This window comes from Pristiophorus japonicus, chromosome 14 (genome assembly GCF_044704955.1).
Source record: "Pristiophorus japonicus isolate sPriJap1 chromosome 14, sPriJap1.hap1, whole genome shotgun sequence".
Lineage (NCBI taxonomy): Eukaryota > Metazoa > Chordata > Chondrichthyes > Pristiophoridae > Pristiophorus > Pristiophorus japonicus.
Window position 1 is genome coordinate 112,147,815 of NC_091990.1, and position 19,215 is coordinate 112,167,029.

The following is a 19,215-nucleotide window of genomic DNA, read 5'->3' on the forward strand; positions in this document are numbered from 1 at the left end:
TTTGGAGGTAATATATTAGCATGGATAGAGGATTGACTAATGAACAGAAAACAGAGAGTTGGGATAAATAGGTCATTTTCCGGTTGGCAAACAGTAACTACTGGGGTGCTGCAGGGATCAGTGCAGGGGCCTCAACTATTTACAATCTATATTAAATGACTTGGATGAAGGGACCGAGTGTAATGTAGCCAAGTTTGCTGATGATACAAAGATGGGTGGGAAAGCAAATTGTGAGGAGGACGCAAAAAATCTGCAAAGGGATATAAACAGGCCGTGAGTGGTCAAAAATTTGGCAGATGGAGTATAATGTGGGAAAATGTGAGGTCACTTTGGCAGAAAAAAATAGAAAAGCAACTATAATTTAAATGGAGAAAAATTGCAAAGTGTTGCAGTACAGAGGGATCTGGGGGTCCTTGTGCGTGAAACACAAAAAGTTAGTAGGCAGGTACAGCAAGTAATCAGGAAGGCAAATGGAATGTTGGCCTTTATTGCAGAGGGGATGGAGTATAAACGTACAACTGTTGGTGAGACCACACCTAGAGTACTGCGTACAGTTTTGTTCTCCTTATTTAAGGAAGGATATATTTGCATTGTCGGTAGTTGAGAGAAGGTTCACTAGGTTGATTCCTGGGATGACGTGATTGTCTTATGAAAAAAGGTTGAGCTGGTTGGGCCTATACTCATTGGAGTTTAGAAGAATGAGTGGTGATCTTTTGAAACATATAAGCTACTTTTGGGGCGTGACTGGGTAGATGCAGAGGATGTTTCCCCTCATGGGGGAATCTAAAACTAGGGGGCAGAGTTTCAGAATAAGGGGTCGCCCATTTCAAATGGACTTGAGGAGGAATTTTTTCTCTTAGATGGTCATGAATCTTTGGAATTCTCTATCCCAGAGGGCTGTGGAGGCTGGGTCATTGAATATATTTAAGATGGAGGTAGATCGATTTTTGAACAATAAGGGAATGAAGAGTTATGGGGAGCGGGCAGGGAAGTGGAGTTGAGGCCAAGATTAGATCAGCCATGATCTTATTGAATGGCGGAGCAAGCTCAAGGGACCAAATGATCTACTCCTGCTCCTATTTCGTATGTTCTCACCCGAAGTCCAGGCCCATTCGATCACTCTTTTGGGTCTTACAAGTTCAAAATGTATGGTTCTTGCAAAACAAAAAACCTGCTGTTTTTAAGTTCAACATGTTGAACTTCGACCGATTCCCAAGCAAGAACACATCTGCATCGCTCCAGCTCAGTTTAATCAAGTGTAGGAGGATTAACTGGGATTTCAGAGTAGAATCATCCTTAGTTATAAATTGACTCCAATTGCAAAACTACTCAGATTGTAGATATTGACTTTCAATATTCCCAGGATTTCAATTCATTACATCGCAAATAAATCCCAGAAAGTCTGCCAAAAATTATCTTCTGAGTATTCAAGGCCTAGTTTTAATTTCTTACAAATCCACCAGATCCATTGGTTACTCGGGTTCCTTCTGACTTCCATTTCACCTTTTTAAATAGTTGGATGAAATAAACAAAGCGATAAATATCCAACCAATAATGTATACACCTGTGAGTATGCTCACAGATTTGTGGAGCTGTTGTCCACCGGTACGCTCGCGGCCTTCCGCGAGAGGTGGGTGGCGGAGTGCATCGTTAGCCCGGCAACCAAATTTTAATTTGATTTTATATGTTTTAAAGTTTAATTTGTTTTAATGCCGGTTTTAGTGTCCCCCTCCCCTTTTATAGGGGGCACTTGTAAATTATGGTTTCAGTGCCCAAAAAAAAACAAAAAAAACTACAAAAAATACAAAAAAAAACAAAAAATAATTTTTTTTAAAAAGTGCAGTTGATAAGTGTCTGGAGTGTCCCCCCGATCGGGAGGCACTCGATTTACTTGTTTAATTGTCTTCAACCCAAAAGAGTTGTGGAGCTGTTGAGTTGGGAGCAGCTCAGCCAGTCACGCGATGTTCACAAGACTCAATAAAACCCCAGCCAGTTGGATTCAGGGGGTTCAACGATGAGGCAGGTGATTGTGAGCCTGGTGGATGAACTGGTAATGTGTAGTGTGATTGTTAAACCTTTTTTCTAATAAACCAACGAGTTCTTTATTGCAATGTGTTGCTATGAATTCTTAAGCAAAGAACCCATGAAGCAAATACATTCCACAACCCTTCTCCATTTGCCCCTCACCATCATCCCTTTTGTATTTTAATCACGCTTGCCTTTCACCCTATCACAGATCTTCCTTTTGTTTCCCCTCCCCCCTTTCCCTGCCTCTGCACTTGCTTAAAACCAGTTATGTCTCTAACATTTTCCAGTTCTGACGAAGGACCATCGATCTGAAACATTAACGCTGTTTCTCTCGCCACAGATGCTGCCTGACCTGCTGAATGTTTCCAGCGTTTTCTGTTTTTATTTCAGATTTCCAGCATCCGCAGTATTTTACTTTGGGACTAACCAATCTGTGCTGTGCTCCACACAGTTAACCAGTATTCCCCGTTACTTCACACAACAAGGACTTTCAATGCTTAAAAGATCTGAATCTCTGTAGGTTGACTTTGAAAGGAACTTGCATTTATATCACATCTTTCACATCCTCAGGGTGTCCCACCAAAGCGCATTCACAATCAAGGAGAATCACTGACTCAGAATCATAGAATGACACAGCACAGAAGGAGGCCATTCGGCCCATTGTGCCTGTGCCGGCTCTTTGAAAGAGCGATCCAATTAGTCCCACTTCCCCCTGCTCTTTCCCCATGGCCCTGCTTCTCCTTCAAGTATTTGTCCAATTCCCTTTAGCAAGGTATTACTGAATTGGATTCCACCCCTTCAGGCAAGGAGTTTTGTTTTTATAGGAAAACAGGTCTTAACTTAAATCAAAAATTTATGTAGATTTTTGAATCAACATCAGTATACCTGTGACTAAGTATACACAAAGGTGTTTTTTTTAGGCGAAGTGAGAAAAGTTATTCAGAATTTTCCATTGCACTGCGGGAGTACCTGAGCGATCCCAAGGCCTGGAACTGAGTCCTGGCGATGTCAATGGCTGATTGCTTTGTCTGTTCACTGTTGCCATAGAAACAATGGCCCAAATTTCCCCATGAGTTGCACCGTTTTTTTTGGTGTAATTTGATTTTTCTGGTGTATCTTTTTAGTTGCAAATATGGCCATTTAATTTGCGCCAGTGTAAGTGAGTTAGTTAGGTTTTTTGTTAGGTCAGTTTTTTTTTCAAAAGGGGGCGTTCCCAGCCACTTACACCATTTATGCCAATTTGGCCAGAAAAAAGTTGTACTAAACTAACTTTTGTCCACACAGAAAGACCTTACCTACAGTTAAGGAATCAGTGCAAGTAACTACATTTAAAGCACGATTAAGCGTCAAAGTACAAAAAGTAATAAGCAATTAATTAACAAATAAAATAGAAGGAACCCTGCACCTAAAGCAACAAGACCAAAGTAATAAGCAATCAATAAATTAAAAATTAAAAAATAGAAGGAACCCTGCACCTAAAGCACCAAAATCAATCAGTAAATAATAAAAAATAGAAGTCCTACCTTAGGGAAGGCATCGGGCTGCCGATGAGGGAGCCCATTTGGCCAGGGCTGGAGCGGGCGTGCATGTGCAGAGGTCCTGGTACTGTTTTCAGCACCGGGACCTGGCTCCACCCCCAATCCATTGGGCCATGCTGCATCACGACCAAAGAGAGGCTGGGGAGCGGCCAGAATACCGAAGTCTTTTTTCGGCGCACTTGGAGGCGGATAAAAACGGCGCAGCTTGGGTGAGGGCGCCAAAAAAAAACAGGTTAGGGAAATCCTCGCCCAATGGCCCTGAAACTGCGGTCGGAGGCTAATCCCACTTTCCAGCTCTTGGTCCGTAGCGTTGTAGGATACAGTACTTTAAGTGCATATCCACTACTTTTTAAATGTGGTGAGGGTTTCTGCCTCTACCACCCTTTCAGGTAGCGGGTTCCAGACCACCACCGCCCTCTGGGTGAAAAAAGTTCTCCTCATAGCTAAAATTCTCTAATCCAGGCAACATCCTTGTAAATCTCCTCTGTACTCTCTATAGTGCAATCACATCTTTCCTGTAATGTAGTGACCAGGACTGCATGCAGTACTCCAGCTGTGGCCTAACTAGTGTTGCATACAGTTCTAGCATAACCTTCCAGTTCTTGTACTCTATGACTTGGCTAATAAAGGAAAGTATTCTGTATGCCTTCTTAACCACCTTTTCTACATGTCATGATACCTTCAGGGATCTGTGGACAAGCACTCCAAGGTCTCTTTGCATGCAGAGTTCGCTGTAGCGACTGACGTTATAAGGCAATTAGTGAGGGTAGGCTATGTCACCATTCCAATTGTGCTCAGAATTCAATCAGTTTTGCTGCTAATCTTACGGTCTCTCCATTCCTGCATTGCATTACAAATCCGGAGATTGAAAAGTTCAGTGTTCTCTTTCTGAAAGAACTAGAATTAAAAATATTCCCTCACCCCACCACCCACACCACCAGGAAAGAACGGTGAAAATTAAATGATAACATTATTATTTCCATGGAAATAAGAGGCAAAATTAATGTTTCATCTTGAAGTTCGTGTTTCTAACATGCACAGCTGGAATGATAAGCCTTCACGGTATTGCCGCTCAATACTCAGGTTGTTGTGGTCATCTCAAGGCCACTTTTACTTCAGAACCTCTGGACATCTCTTGAGATACAACAAAGAATAAGAGCAGACCCTGGGTGTGCAATAGCAGCACGACTTGCTTACTCCCATCAGGGGGGCCCTCTAGTATTCCATTGTGCAATGTGCAAGTACAATACGGGTTCGCCACCAAAGCTAACGACTGGGCGCAGTAATAAAGTCAGCTGCTAAACCGGGGGCGGCTGCACCCAACGTTATTTTTCCACCAACCGAGCCATCCAGCGGGGGATGTACTGTTAGGGTCTCCAATGCAAGCAAGTCTGGCACCGTCCCCCACCACGGTTCTGACTTACCTTCTGCCGGATTTCTTCTTCCATCTTCACTGGGGAGCCCCACTCAGCGACCTGTTGTACTCCATCACTGGCAAATCCCCCGTACTCCCAGAGCCTGTAGGACTTGGAGTGAGACGCTCCGATGATGGCAGACCAGTGAGTTGCAAATTCTTATAGTGCAAAAAACAAGAGAGAGGAAAGAATATATTCAACCTTCCAGTGCAGTTGTAAATCAGACCTTATGAACGAAGTCATTCTAATATATCAGATCTCCCGAACGAAATGTTAAAGACAAAGACAAAATAATCTCTGAGGCAGAAAATCATAGACGGTTATGTGGAGCAGATAATAATTAAATCATGACTAGGTCATACGGCCCCTTGAGCCTACTCCACCATTAAATAAGATCATGGCTGATCATCGACCTCAACTCCACTTTCCCGCCCGATCTCCATATCCCTTGATTCCCCTCGAGTCCAAAAATCTATCGATCTCAGCCTTGGATATCCTCAATGACTGAGCATCCACAGCCCTCTGGGGTAGAGAATTCCAAAAATTCACCACCGTACGAGTGAAGAAATTCCTCCTCATCTCAGACCTAAATGTCCAGCCCAAGCTGTAATGTGTTTGCTTCATGGGTTCTTTGCTTAAGGATTCATAGCAACACGTTGCTATTAAGAACTTGTTGGTTTATTAGTAAAAGGTTTAACAATCACACTACACATTACCAGTTCATCCACCAGGCTCACAATCACCTGCCTCATCGTGGATCCCCCGAACCCAACTGGCTGGGGTTTTATAGAGTCTTGTGAACATCACGTGACTGGCTAAGCCACTCACAACTCAACAGCTCAACAACTCTTTTTGGTTGTAAACAAAAAAATAAATTAAATCAAGTGCCCCCTGATTAAAGGGGGGGGGGGGAGAAAACACTCCAAACACTTTTCAAATGCCCTTTTTTTTTGTTTGTTTTTTTTTTTTTTTTTGTTTTTTTGTTTTGGGGTTATTTTTGGGGGCACTAAAAGCACAAAGCATACAAGTGCCCCCTGGCTAAAAAGGTTGGTGGTGGGGGCGGGAGGGGGCGACACTAAAACCCGACACAAACCAATTAAACTTTAAAACATATAAAATCAAATTAAAATTTGGTTGCAGGGGGTTATGATGCACTCCAGTCCCTTCGGCGCCCATCTCTCGCGGAAGGTCACCAGCATACCGATGGACACCACGTGCTCCATCTCCAGGGACACTCAACAGCTCAACAAACCTGTGAGCATACTCACAGGTGCACACATCACACAAGCTACTCTGCTGAAGATGAGAAAGACAAAAGAATAAATGGCATTAATAACTCTTTGTCGCTCAGTGACCAATGGTCTCCATGTTGAAAAAAGTATATGGAGGCACTGGAGAAGGTGCAATAAAAATGTACAGGGATGATAACTGGCCTAGATTTTTAATCTGCTTTTTCGCCTTTCCCAGGAGATCAGGTGGAGTAGGGAGCATACATATTGCAATGTTTTATTCCACCCCAATTCTGTGGGAAAGGCTAAATGGACCAAAAGGTCTTTACCAGTCCGTCATTGTTTGTACCAGAATTAAGAGGTTATAACTATCTGGAAAGGTTCAACAGGCTGGCGTTCATTTCTCGAGCAAAGCAAAGACTGAGGGGTGACCTGAAAGAGTTCTTTAAGGTTATGAAAGGGTTTGATAGGGTAGACAGAGATGTTTCCACTTGTGGGGGAGACCAGCATAGGGGGCCATAAATATAAGATAATCACTAATAAATGCAATAGAAAATTCAGGAGAAACCTCTTTACCCAGAAAGTGATGAGAATGTTGAACTCGCTGCCACAGCGGAGGGTTGAGGTGAATAGCATATAGGCATTTAAGGGGAAGCTGGATAAACACGAGGGAGAAAGGAAAAGAAAACCCTGAAATGTTGAGACTACATATCCACAGCATAACGAAGACCGCCTATTTTCACCTCCGTAACATTGCCCGTCTCCGCCCTTCCTCAGCTCATCTGCTGCTGAAGCCCTCATCCATGCCTTTATTACCTCCAGACTTGACTATTCCAATGCACTCAAAGCTGGCCTCCCACATTCTGCCCTATGTAAACTAGAGGTCTTCCAAAACTCGGCTGCCCGTGTCCTAATTCGCACCAAGACCCGTTCACCTATCAACACTGTGCTCGCTGACCTGCATTGGCTCACAGTTAAGCAACGCCTCGATTTAAAAATTCACATCCTGATTTACAAATCCCTCCATGGACTCGCCCCTTCCTATCTCTAATCTTCTCCAGCCCCACAAATCGCCATCTCTCCCTCCACCCCCCCCCCCCCCCCCGAGATGTCTGCGCTCCTAGCATCCCTGATTCTAATCGCTCAACCATTGGTGGCCATGCCTTCTGTTAGCTAGGCCCTAAACTCTGGAATTCCCTTCCTAAACCTCGCCACCTCTCTCTCCTCCTCCTTTAAGATGTTCCTTAAAGCCTATCTCTTCAACCAAGCTTTTGGTCACCTGCGCTAATTTCTCTTTATGTGGCTCGGTGTCAAATTTTTTTGCCTCATAGTACTCCTGTGATGCGCCTTGGGATGTTTCACTACATTAAAGGCGCTATTTAAATACAGATTGTTGTTGTTGTACTGATAGAGTGGGATGAAGAGGGGCGGGAGGCGGCTCGTGTGGAGCATATACTGGCACGGACCAGTTGGACTGAATGGCCTGTTTCTGTGCTGTACATTCGATGTAATTCTATGTAACGAGTCACAAGCCTAGGTAACAAGGACAAAGTTTCATTTTTCTTTCGAATTGAAGAACCCCTCAAGCAGCCCAGCTACGAAATCAGCATGCATATAATTAACGCCTGGAGATTAAATGACTGCCTGTGCTGCAACCTCTGGGTGAAACAATGAGAAACAGATGTGCTGCTACAGGGAGACTCGCATCTGATCCTTGATAAAGCAGTTTATTTTTTTGAAGAGGGGAAGGTTGGGGTTTTAATGCACGTTCGTCTAGCTCAGTGTGAGAATTTTCCGCGGTGGATTGATGCCCACCAGCAACGGGGTCAAGACAATCCAAGTCCTTTTTCTTTTTTGCTCCAGATTTACCGGCCACATAGAAAGACACCGTTCATCCAATCGGCCCCGACCGGATTCTGAACGTTGGATCAGAGGTGAAAGCAGTGTTATTACGCCCATCATAGCATCGACTTTACAGATCATTGTGTGAAATGTCATGACTATTTCATTACTAACTATGCAACCTAGGCACATGAGAAAGCCACTGTGTCACAAAGCTGGTTTTAGTTAGTTATCGTTAATTTGAAAGAAAAAAATGTACTAATTCTACCTCTTATACATTCCCTGCGATACCAAGGACACTGTCCACAGTCCAGAATTCCTTGGTGGATTTCATAGAATCGTAGAAAAATTATGACAGAGAAGGAGGCTGTTCGGCCCATCGTGTCCGTGCCGATCGTAAAAGATCTACCCAGCCTAATCCCACCTTCCGGCACTAAGTCCTTAGACCTGTAGGTTACGGCTCTTTAAGTACACATCCAAGTACTATTTAAATGTGGTGAGAGTTTCTGCCTTTACCACCCTTTCAGTCAATGAGTTCCAGACCCCCACCACCCTCTGGATGAAGAAATGTTTCCTTATCTCCCCTCTAGTCCTTCTAACATTTAGTTTAAATCTATGTCCCCTGACTATTGACCCCTCTGCTAAGGGAAATAGGTCCTTTCTATCCACTCTATCCAGGCCCCTCAATTTTATACACCTCAATCAGGTCTCCCCTCAGCCTCCTGTATTCCAAAGAAAACAACCCCAGCCTATCCAATCTTTCCTCATAGCCACAATTCTCCAGTCCAGGCAACATCTTTGTAAATCTCCTCTGTACCCTTTCCAGTGCAATCGCATCTTCCCTGTAATGTGATGACCAGAACTGCACACAGTACTCCAGCTGTGGCCTAGCCAGTGTTTTATACAGCGTCTTCCAGCGGCAACTTCCTGTGAGCGGCCTGCACAGGACCTCCAGATTGATGAGCAGTTGCATGCCCTTGCACCAGCCTTCTTCTTCTTAGTGGTTTGCTACAACTGAGTGGCTTGCTACATCATTTCAGAGGGCAGTTATAAGTCAACCACATTGATCGCACTAGAGAGGGTACAGAAATTTATGAGGATGTTGCCTGGACTGGTGACTTTTAGCAATGAGGGTAGATGGACAGATTGGATAGGCTGGGTTTGTTTTCTTTGGAACAGAGGAGGCTGAGGGGAGACCTGATTGAGGTGTATAAAATTATGAAGGGGCTATATAGAGTGGATATAAAGGACCTATTTCTCTTAGCAAAGGGGGTCAACAACCAGGGGGCATAGATTTAAAGTAATTGGTAGGCGATTTGGGGTTATTTGAGGGGAAATTTCTTCACCCAGAGGGTGGTGGTGGTCTGGAACTCACTGCCTGAAAGGGTGGTAGAATCAGAAACCCTCACCACATTTAAAAAGTACTTGGATGTGCACTTGAAGTGCCGTAAACTACAAGGTTATGAACCAAGAGCTGGAAAGTGGGATTAGGCTGGATAGCTCTTTTTTGGCCAGCGCGGACACGAGGGGCAGAAATGGCCTCCTTCCGTGCTGTAAATTTCTATGATGTGGAACTGGAGTCACATAGACCCAGACAGGGTAAGGACGGCAGGTTTCCTACCCTGAAGGGACATTATTGAACCAGATGGGTATTTAATAACAGACTGACAGCCCTTCACAGTCACATTTACTGACACTGGCTTTTTATTTACAGCTTTAAAAAACTGAATTCAAATTCTCAAACTGCTGTGATGGGATTTGAACTCGCATTGTTCTAGGAATATTAATCTAGGCCTCTGGATACCAAGTCCAGCAATATAACCATGACACTACAGAACAGATGTTGGATTGGTCTGTCAGCTCAGTCAGCACCAGAAAGAAAAAGACAGGCCAAAGTGGAGAGTACGGAGGCGGGGGTCTCTCCAAATTGTTGGGCTTTGTACATCAAAAGATGTACATTTCAATTTCTCCTGACTTTGAACAAAGAAGTAACACTTGCATTTATAGTGCCCATTTCACAACATCCCAAAGATCTTTCCAGCCAATGACGTGTAGTCGCTGTTGTAATGTAGGAAACACGACAGCCAAGCTCCCACAAACAGCAATGTGACAAGGACCAGATATTGTTTTATTGTTATGTTGATTGAGGGATAAATATCAGCCAGGATACCAGGGATAATGCCTCTGCTCTTCTTCAATCGAGTGCCATAGGATCTTTTACGTCCACCTAAGAGAACAGTCGGGGGCCTTGGATTAACATCTCATCCGAAAGTCAGCACCTCTGACAGTGCAGCGCTCCCTCAACACTGCACTGAGTATGTCAGCCTAGATTTTTGTGCTCAAGTATTTGGAGTGGGACTTGAACTCAATGTCTGGACTCCAAGACAAGTGTGCTACCCACTGAGCCACAGCTGACAACTGCTTGCACATTCGTTGTTTTCGATTTGATGGAGATTAGTTCATTAAAAAAGCACTGAGCTCACATAATCCAGGAATCACTCCTGGCAATATTAGCCGACATTTAACATGTTCCAATGCTATTCCTTGCTGTGTTAAGGTAGTCGACAGTGGAATGTCAAACAAGCACATTAACCGTATCATTCTCAAATATCAACAGCCTTGTAGATCATTTCACAAAGTCTAGGCAGTGTAGTGCTGAGGGAGCGCTGTACTGTCAGAGGTGCCGTCTTTTGAATGAGACATTAAACCAAATAATAACAACTTTTATTTATATAGTGCTTTTAACGTATTAAAATGTCCCAAGGTGCTTCACAACAATTTTACAACACATTAGATATTGATCATTGAGGGAAAGAGAAAAGAAGCATGAGAAGTGTAAAAGGAGTTTAAATGCTCGGGTCCGAAAGTCCCTTCTGCTCTCTCAGGTGTACGTAAAAGATCCCATGGTACTATTTTGAAGAAGAGTAGGGAAACATAGAAACGTAGAAAATAGGTGCAGGAGCAGGCCATTCGGCCCTTCGAGCCTGCACCACCATTCAATATGATCATGGCTGATCATTCCCTCAGTACTCCATTCCTGCTTTCTCTCCATACCCCTTGATCCCCTTAGCCGTAAGGGCCATATCTAACTCCCTCTTGTATATATCCAATGAACTGACATCAACAACTCTCTGTGGCAGGGAATTCCACAGGTTAACAACTCTCTGAGTGAAGAAGTTTCTCCTCATCTCGGTGCTAAATGGCCTACCCCTTATCCTAAGATTGTGTCCCCTGGTTCTGGGTTCTGGACTTCCCCAACATCGGGAACATTCTTCCCGCATCTAACCTGTCCAGTCCCGTCAGAATTTTATAGGTTTCTATGAGATCCCCTCTCTTTCTTCTAAATTCCAGTGAATACAAGCCAATCCAGTCTTTCTTCATATGTCAGTCCTGCCATCCCGGGAATCAGTCTGGTGAACCTTCACTGCACTCCTTCAATAGCAAGAATGTCCTTCCTCAGATTAGAAGACCAAAACTGTACACAATATTCAAGGTGTGGCCTCACCAAGGCCCTGTACAACTGTAGTAAGACCTTCCTGCTCCTATACTCAAATCCTCTCCCTGTGAAGGCCAACATGCCAATTGCCTTCTTCACCGCCTGCTGTACCTGCATGCCAACTTTCAATGACTGATGTACCATGACACCCAGGTCTCGTTGTACCTCCCCTTTTCCTAATCTGTCACCATTCAGATAATATTCTGCCTTCCTGTTTTTGCCACCAAAGTGGATAACTTCATATTTATCTACATTGTACTGCATCTGCCATGCATTTGCCCACTCACCTAACCTGTCCAAGTCACACTGCAGCCTCTTGGCATCCTCCTCATAGCTCTCACTGCCACCCAGCTTAGTGTCATCTGCAAACTTGGAGATATTACATTCAATTCCTTTGTCAAAATCATTAATGTATATTGTAAATAACTGGGGGCCCAGCACTGAACCTTGCGGTACCCCACTAGTCACTGCCTGCCATTCTGAAAAGGACCCGTTTATTCCTCTTTGCTTCCTGTCTGCCAACCAGTTCTCTATCCACGTCAATACATTACCCCCAATACCATGTGCTTTAAGTTTGCGCACTAATCTCTTTTGTGGGACCTTGTCAAAAGCCTTTTGAAAGTCCAAATACACCATATCCACTGGTTCTCCCTTGTCCACGCTACTAGTTACATCCTCAAAAAATTCTAGAAGATTTGTCAAGCATGATTTCCCTTTCATAAATCCATGCTGACTTAGACCGATCCTGTCACTGCTTTCCAAATGCGCTGCTATTACATCTTTAATAATTGATTCCAACATTTTCCCCACTACCGATGTCAGACTAACCGGTCTATAATTCCCTGGTTTCTCTCTCCCTCCTTTTTTAAAAAATGGCGCTACATTAGCTACCCTCCAGTCCATAGGAACTGATCCAGAGTCTATAGAATGTTGGAGTTATACCCGGTGTCCTTGCCAATATTTATCAATCAACATCACTAAAACAGATTATTTAAACATTAACTCATTGCTGTTTGTGGGAGCTTGCTGTGTGCAAATTGACTGCTGCGTTTCCTACATCACAAGTGACTACACTCCTTAAATTGCTTCTGTGACTGTAAAGCGCTATGGGATGTCCTGAGGTCATGCAAGGCGCTATACAAATGCAAGTCTGTCTTTCTTTCCCTGTTTCAAAAGGAAAAATCAAAGCCTTTTGCAAACACTAATTTCAGCCCTTCCAATCCAATAATACACACTCCGAACATTTTTAACGGTAATCAGATCAGCATTGATCCAAAATCACGTTGTCAGCACTTTGCCCTCATTGATGGAATCTGACTATTTGGTGCGATGCAGTTTCTCAGTTTGACATTGAAGTCTGTAAAGTATTCAAAGTACTTCGCTCAAAGTATGGATCTACAGGAGCAAGAAAAAGTAGAGGGGTGTGGTGGTTATGTTATTGGACCATTGAATCTAAAAGCCAAATCCCAACACGCCGTTTTGAGAATTTGAATTCAGTTATTAAAAAAGAAAATCTGGAAATGAGCAGACATCAGTAAAAGTGACCATGAAAGCTGATGGATTGTCGTAAAAAACCTCAACTGGTCCACTAATGCCTGTTAGGGAAGGAGACCTGCCGTCCTTACACAGTCCGAGTACTCCACGTGACTCCAGACCCACACCAGCGCAGTTGATTCTCAGCTGCCTTCTGAAGTGGCCTAGCAAACCACTCAATTACATCAAACCATGATCAGCGGTTCAAGATCATCCATCACTACCTTCTCAGGGTAACCAAGAATGGGAGAGAAGTGAAGCATTGCCAATGACCCCCATAATAAAGAAAAGGTGAAGCCTTTCATAATCGAACAGCTGCCAAATTTGCACAATTTTACTCTGTTCATTATTGGGCAGTTGAGGGTCAAACACATTGGTGCGGGCATTGCTGGCAAGGCTGGCAATTAACTGGCCATCCCTATTGGCCCTAGAGAAGGTGGAGGTGAGCCTTCATCTTGAACGTTGCCGGAATAGCTGCTCCCCAAGCACGAGCCCTGTGTGTGCGTGAGCAGATCCCTGCAGTCCACAGTCAGCTTTTTTTAATATTAACATCTTGGTCCATGCACGTGTGGTACTGGGAGTACACCAAGCTCGCGGGGACAGGATTTCAGACACCAACAGCATGTAAAGAGCCATTGGAACATCAAGAAAGAAGGAAATAGTGGATGGGCATGAGACGGAAAGGCGTTTGGTGGCATTGGATGTAGGCTGGGCAGTCCTAGAGGCAGGTAAGGGCACACCCAGGGAACATAAGAATTAGGAGCAGGAGGTGTCCATATGGCCCCTCGAGCCAATAAGATCATGACTGATCTTCACCCTCAAATCCACTTTCCTGCACGATCCCCATTTACCTTGATTCACTTAATATCCAAAACTCTATCAATCTCTAACTTGAATATGAGCCCCCACAGCCCTCTGGGGTAGAGAATTCCAAAAATTCACAACCCTCTGAATGAAAAAGCTTCTCCTCATCTCAGTCCTAAATGGCCAACCCCTTATTCTGAGACTGTGACCCCTGGCTCTTGACTCCCCAGTCAGGGGAAACATCCTCCCTGCACCTACTCTGTAAGAATGTTGTATGTCTCAATGAGATCACCTCTCATTCTTCTAAACGCTAGAGAATACAGGCCTAGTCTACTTAATCTCAAATATATCTGCTTCAGTGCCATCTCAGGCTCTCAAACCAAATTACAGGGAGCCACCCTTGTGAGCATAGGGCCTATAGGGGTTCAGCAAACTGCTATTTGTGCAAGCTCCCTTTGCCCTAGTTTCTGGCCAATCACAGCAGGGCATGCGCGGCGAACTAATTGCAGCGTGGGCCTTTACCTCCACCTCCACCTCCACCTCCACCTCGGTGGCCAACCCTCCAGGATTGCACGGAAGTCCCCAGGAATCAAGACTAAGCCCCAGGACACTGTTACAAGCGAAACCTAAGAAAAAACTAAAAAAATTTGGGGGTGCGGGGTGGGGGTGGTGTTTGTAACTTTTCTTTTAAAACTTGTGTTTATTGGTTATAAAAATATTGCACAAAGCTTTTCGAATGATACTCAAGATTCATCCAATCGAGCAATGAAAAGTAATCTGCTTTTGGGATGAGACGTTACACCGAGGCCCCGTCTGCTCTCTCAAGTTGATGTAAAAGATCCCATGGCACTATTTCAGAGAAGAGCAGGGGAGTTCTCCCCAATGTCCTGGGGCCAATATTTACCCTCAATCAACACAACAAAAAAACCCAGATTATCTGATCATCACAACATTGCTGTTTGTGGGAGCTTGCGGTGTGCAATTTGGCTGCCGTTTTTCCCATATTACAACCGTGATTACACTCCAAAAGTACTTAATTGGCTGTAAAACGCATTGAGATGTTCGGTGGTCGCGAAAGGCACTTTATAAATGCAATATTTTTTTCTTTTTCCAATTGGCCCGGGAAGGATGGGCACTGCGAGGATGGACAAGTGAGAGGGGGGGGGGCGGGTATCAATAGCAGATGGAGGCAGGAAGTCACGTGATGACACCTCCAGGAAAATGGCCAACCAGGTGTTGGCGACCCCTGACCTGCAATAATGGAGGAAGCCAAGCGCCTGACGTATTTCGGGTGCGAGAGGGGGCGGTGGAAAAACGGGTCGCACCCTGTCCCAACAGGTCACTCGGGTAAGGTATCGGAGGGACGTGCAACATCTGGGAGTTCCAGCAGGATTGGAGGGAGAGGAGCGGAGCAGAATCAGAGAGAAACCGAAGGCATAGGAAAGAAGTAAGGGTTAGCAGCAGCGAAAAATTGTTTTCTCAGCAATTGTTGGAAATATTCCTGTCACCTGCAAGACAAACAGGCACAGCTTACAAGTCTGCTTTAGGGCAATGGTGTGCATGTATTAGATGCAAAACACCATCAATTATATTTTATAAAAATGATTGAAAGCATACACAAATTTAGAGGATAATCCATCTTAAGAAATATGTTAAAGAACCCACGCAACAGAAACTAATTATTCACAATTTTTTGTTGTTCAAATTTGTGTGATTTATCGCATTTCGTTTCAGTGTGTCAGCCGTGGCTCAGTGGGTAGCACTCTCGGCTGAGTCAGAAGGTTGTGGGTTCAAGTTCCACTCCAGGGACTTGAGCACAAAAATCTAGGCTGCCACTCCAGTATAGTGGTGAGTGAGTGCTCCACTGTCAGAGGTGACTTCTTTTTGGAATTCAGAAGATTGAGAGGTGATCTTATCGAAAAGTATAAGATTATGAGGGGGCTCGACAAGGTGGGTGCAGAGAGGATGTTTCTACTGATAGGGGAGACTAGACCTAGGTGGCATGATCTTAGAATAAGGGGACGCCCATTTAAAATTGAGATGAGGAGCAATTTCTTCTCTGAGGGTTGTAAGTCTGTGGAATTTGCTGCCTCAGACAGCTGTGGAAGCTAGGTCATTGAATAAATTTAAGACAGAGATAGTTTCTTAAATGATAAGCAAATAAGAGGTTATGGGGAGCAGGCAGTGAATTGGACCCCTGAGTCCATGATCGGATCAGCCATGATCGTATTAAATGGTGGAGCAGACTCAAGAGGCCGTATGGCCAATTCCTGCTCCTATTTCTTATGTTCTTGTGTTCTTATGTCTTTCAGATGAGAATTTAACATGGAGAGATGAGGAAAAGAATGTTCACCCAGAGGATGGTGGAGTTCTGGAACTCACTGCCTGAAAGGGTGGTAGAGGCAGAAACCCTAACCACATTTAAAAAATACTTGGATGTGCACTTACATAGAAACATAGATAATAGGTGCAGGAGTAGGCCATTCGGCCCTTCGAGCCTGCACCGCCATTCAATAAGATCATGGCTGATCATTCCTTCAGTACCCCTTTCCTGCTTTCTCTCCATACCCCTTGATCCCCTTAACCGTAAGAGCCATATCTAACTCCCTCTTGAATATATCCAATGAACTGGCATCAACAACTCTCTGCGGCAGGGAATTCCACAGGTTAACAACTCTCTGAGTGAAGAAGTTTCTCCTCATCTCAGTCCTAAATGGCCTACCCCTTATCCTAAGATTATGTCCCCTGGTTCTAGACTTCAACATTGGGAACATTCTTCCCGCATCTAACCTGTCCAGGCCTGTCAGAATCTTATATGTTTCTATGAGATCCCCTCTCATCCTTTTAAACTCCAGTGAATAAAGGCCCAGTTGATCCAGTCTCTCCTCATATGACAGCCAGCCATCCCTGAAATCAGTCTGGTGAACCTTCGCTGCACTCCCTCAATAGCAAGAACATCCTTCCTCAGACTCAGAGACCAAAACTGAACACAATATTCCAGGTGAGGCCTCACTAAGGCTCTGTACAACTGCAGTAAGACCTCCCTGCTTCTATATTCAAATCCCCTAGCTCTGAAGGCCAACATACCATTTGCCTTCTTTACCGCCTGCTGTACCTGCGTGCCCACTTTCAGTGATTGATGAACCATGACACCCAGGTCTCATTGCACCTTCCCTTTTCCTAGTCTGCCGCCATTCAGATAATATTCTGCCTTTGTGTTTTTGCCCCCAAAATACAAGCTATATTAATGACTTGGATGAAGGGACCGAGTGTAATGTAGGCAAGTTTGCTGATGATAAAAGATGGGTGGGAAAGCAAATTGTGAAGAGGACACAAAGAATCTGCAAAGGGATATAGACAGGCTAAGTGAGTAGGAAAACATTTGGCAGATGAAGTATAACGTGGGAAAGTGTAAGATTATCCACTTTGGCAGGAAAAATAGAAAAGTAAATTATTTATTTAAATGGAGAGAAATTACAAAAAGTTGCAGTATAGAGGAACCTGGGGGTCCTTGTGCATGAAACACAAAAAGTTAGTATTCAGGTACAGCAAGTGATCAGGAAGGCAAATGGAATGTTTGCCTTTGTTGCAAGGGGGATGGAGTATAAAAGCAGGGAAGTCCTGCTACAACTGGACAGGGTATTGGTGAGGGCATATCTGGAGTACTGCGACCAATTTTGGTCTCCGTATTTAAGAAAGGATATACTTCCAATGGAGGCAGTTCAGAGAAGGCTCACTCGGTTGATTCCGGAGATGATGAAGAAAGGTTGAGTAGCTTGGGCCTATGTTCATTGGAGTTTAGAACGACAAGATAGATGCAAGGATGTTTCCAATCGTGGGGAATCTGGAACTAGGGGACATAGTTTAAGAATGAGGGGTTGCCCATTTAGAACCGAGATGAGGAGGAATTTCTTCTCTGAGGATCATAAATCTGTGGAATTCTCTGCCCCAGAGAGCTGTGGAGGCTGGGTCATTGAATATATTCAAGGCGGAGATAAACAGATTTTTGATCGATAAGGCATTGAATGGTTATGGGGAGCGGAGGTGAGCCCAAGATCAGATCAACCATGATTTCATAGAATGGCGGAGCAGGCTCGAAGAGCCGAATGGCTTGCTCCTATTTCCTATGGTCTTAAAGAGCTGTAATCTACAAGGCTACAGACCTAGTGCTGAAAGGTGGGATTAGGCTGGGTAGCTCTTTTTCGACCACCATGGACACAATGGGTCAAATGGTCTCCTTCTGTGTCATAATTTTTCTATGATTCTAAACTGAGTCTGCCCTCTCAGGTGTGTGTAAAAGATCCCATGGCACTATTTTGTTGAGCAACAGGGGAGTTATCCCCAGTGTCCTGGAGCCAATATTTATCCCTCAACTAGTAGTATAGTATTAGGCAGTCCCTCATGTCGAGGATGACCCGCTTCCACATCAAAAAAAGATGAGTTCACAGGTGTTTCCATGAGGGACCTGACATTGATGGTCCAGAACTACGTCTTGAAGGGTGGAAGATTCCTGTGCATGAATTCTTTTAAGGTGGGGTGGCCGTTGCACACCAGCCACCACATGGGTTTGACAGAGCTAGGTCTTTGTCTAGTGGTAAGGGTTGACCAAGATGACTGGAGACCAAGCTCCGCTGCATGGGCCCAGTATGCACACATACTCCTCCTATCCTTGGAATTGATAGGTCGCACCTTGGGCCTCACAGCCTCAACTATCATCACTAAATCACATTGGGCCCAAGTTTCGAGCCGCGCCTAGAACGGCACAGTCCCGACCTGGACGCCCATTTATCGCGCCACAAAGTGCGCCGAAAAAAAACTTCCAGATTCTCCAGCTCCCTGCAGGTCGTTTGCAGCTGGGCGCAGCGCAGCACGAGCTGTAGGGGGCGCAGCGCAGCACGAGCTGTAGGGGGCGGAGCCAGGTCCCTGCGTTGAAAACAGTGCCGGGACCTCTGCACATGCGCGCTACAGTGGGCGCGCATGTGCAGTAGCTCCAGGCGCCCAAAACTGTGTGGGAGGGGCCCGAAGCACGCAGGCCCTAGCCCTGGCCCAATGGCCTCACTGGGGCTGCGTGAATAAGGCTCCTCCCACAGCCAGCTCCTGCTTCCTTCCGACCCGACTCGACTCCCACTTCCCGCCCCCCGCCTCCGGACCGGACCAGACACCGACCCGAGTCCCGCTTCCCCGCCCCTGGACTGGACCCGACCCCAACACCCGCTTCCCCCCACCCCCGGACCGGACCCGACCCGACTCCCGCTTCCACCCGCCCCCTCCCCCACCGCCTCCGGACAGGACCCGACACCGACCCGACTCCCGCTTCCCCCCCCACCGAC

General features: G+C 45.1%; 1 protein-coding gene across 1 annotated transcript in view; it reads right to left on the minus strand.

The window, feature by feature from the left end:
• Positions 1-19,215, minus strand: part of LOC139279635 (spondin-1-like) — a 425,839-nt gene that overhangs the window by 400,490 nt on the left and 6,134 nt on the right. The window contains exons 4-5 of the mRNA XM_070898744.1: positions 10,223-10,279; positions 4,991-5,139 (exon numbers count right to left, since the gene is read on the minus strand). Coding sequence (XP_070754845.1) covers positions 4,991-5,139; positions 10,223-10,279 — 206 coding nt within the window. The remainder of the gene's footprint in view (positions 1-4,990; positions 5,140-10,222; positions 10,280-19,215) is intronic.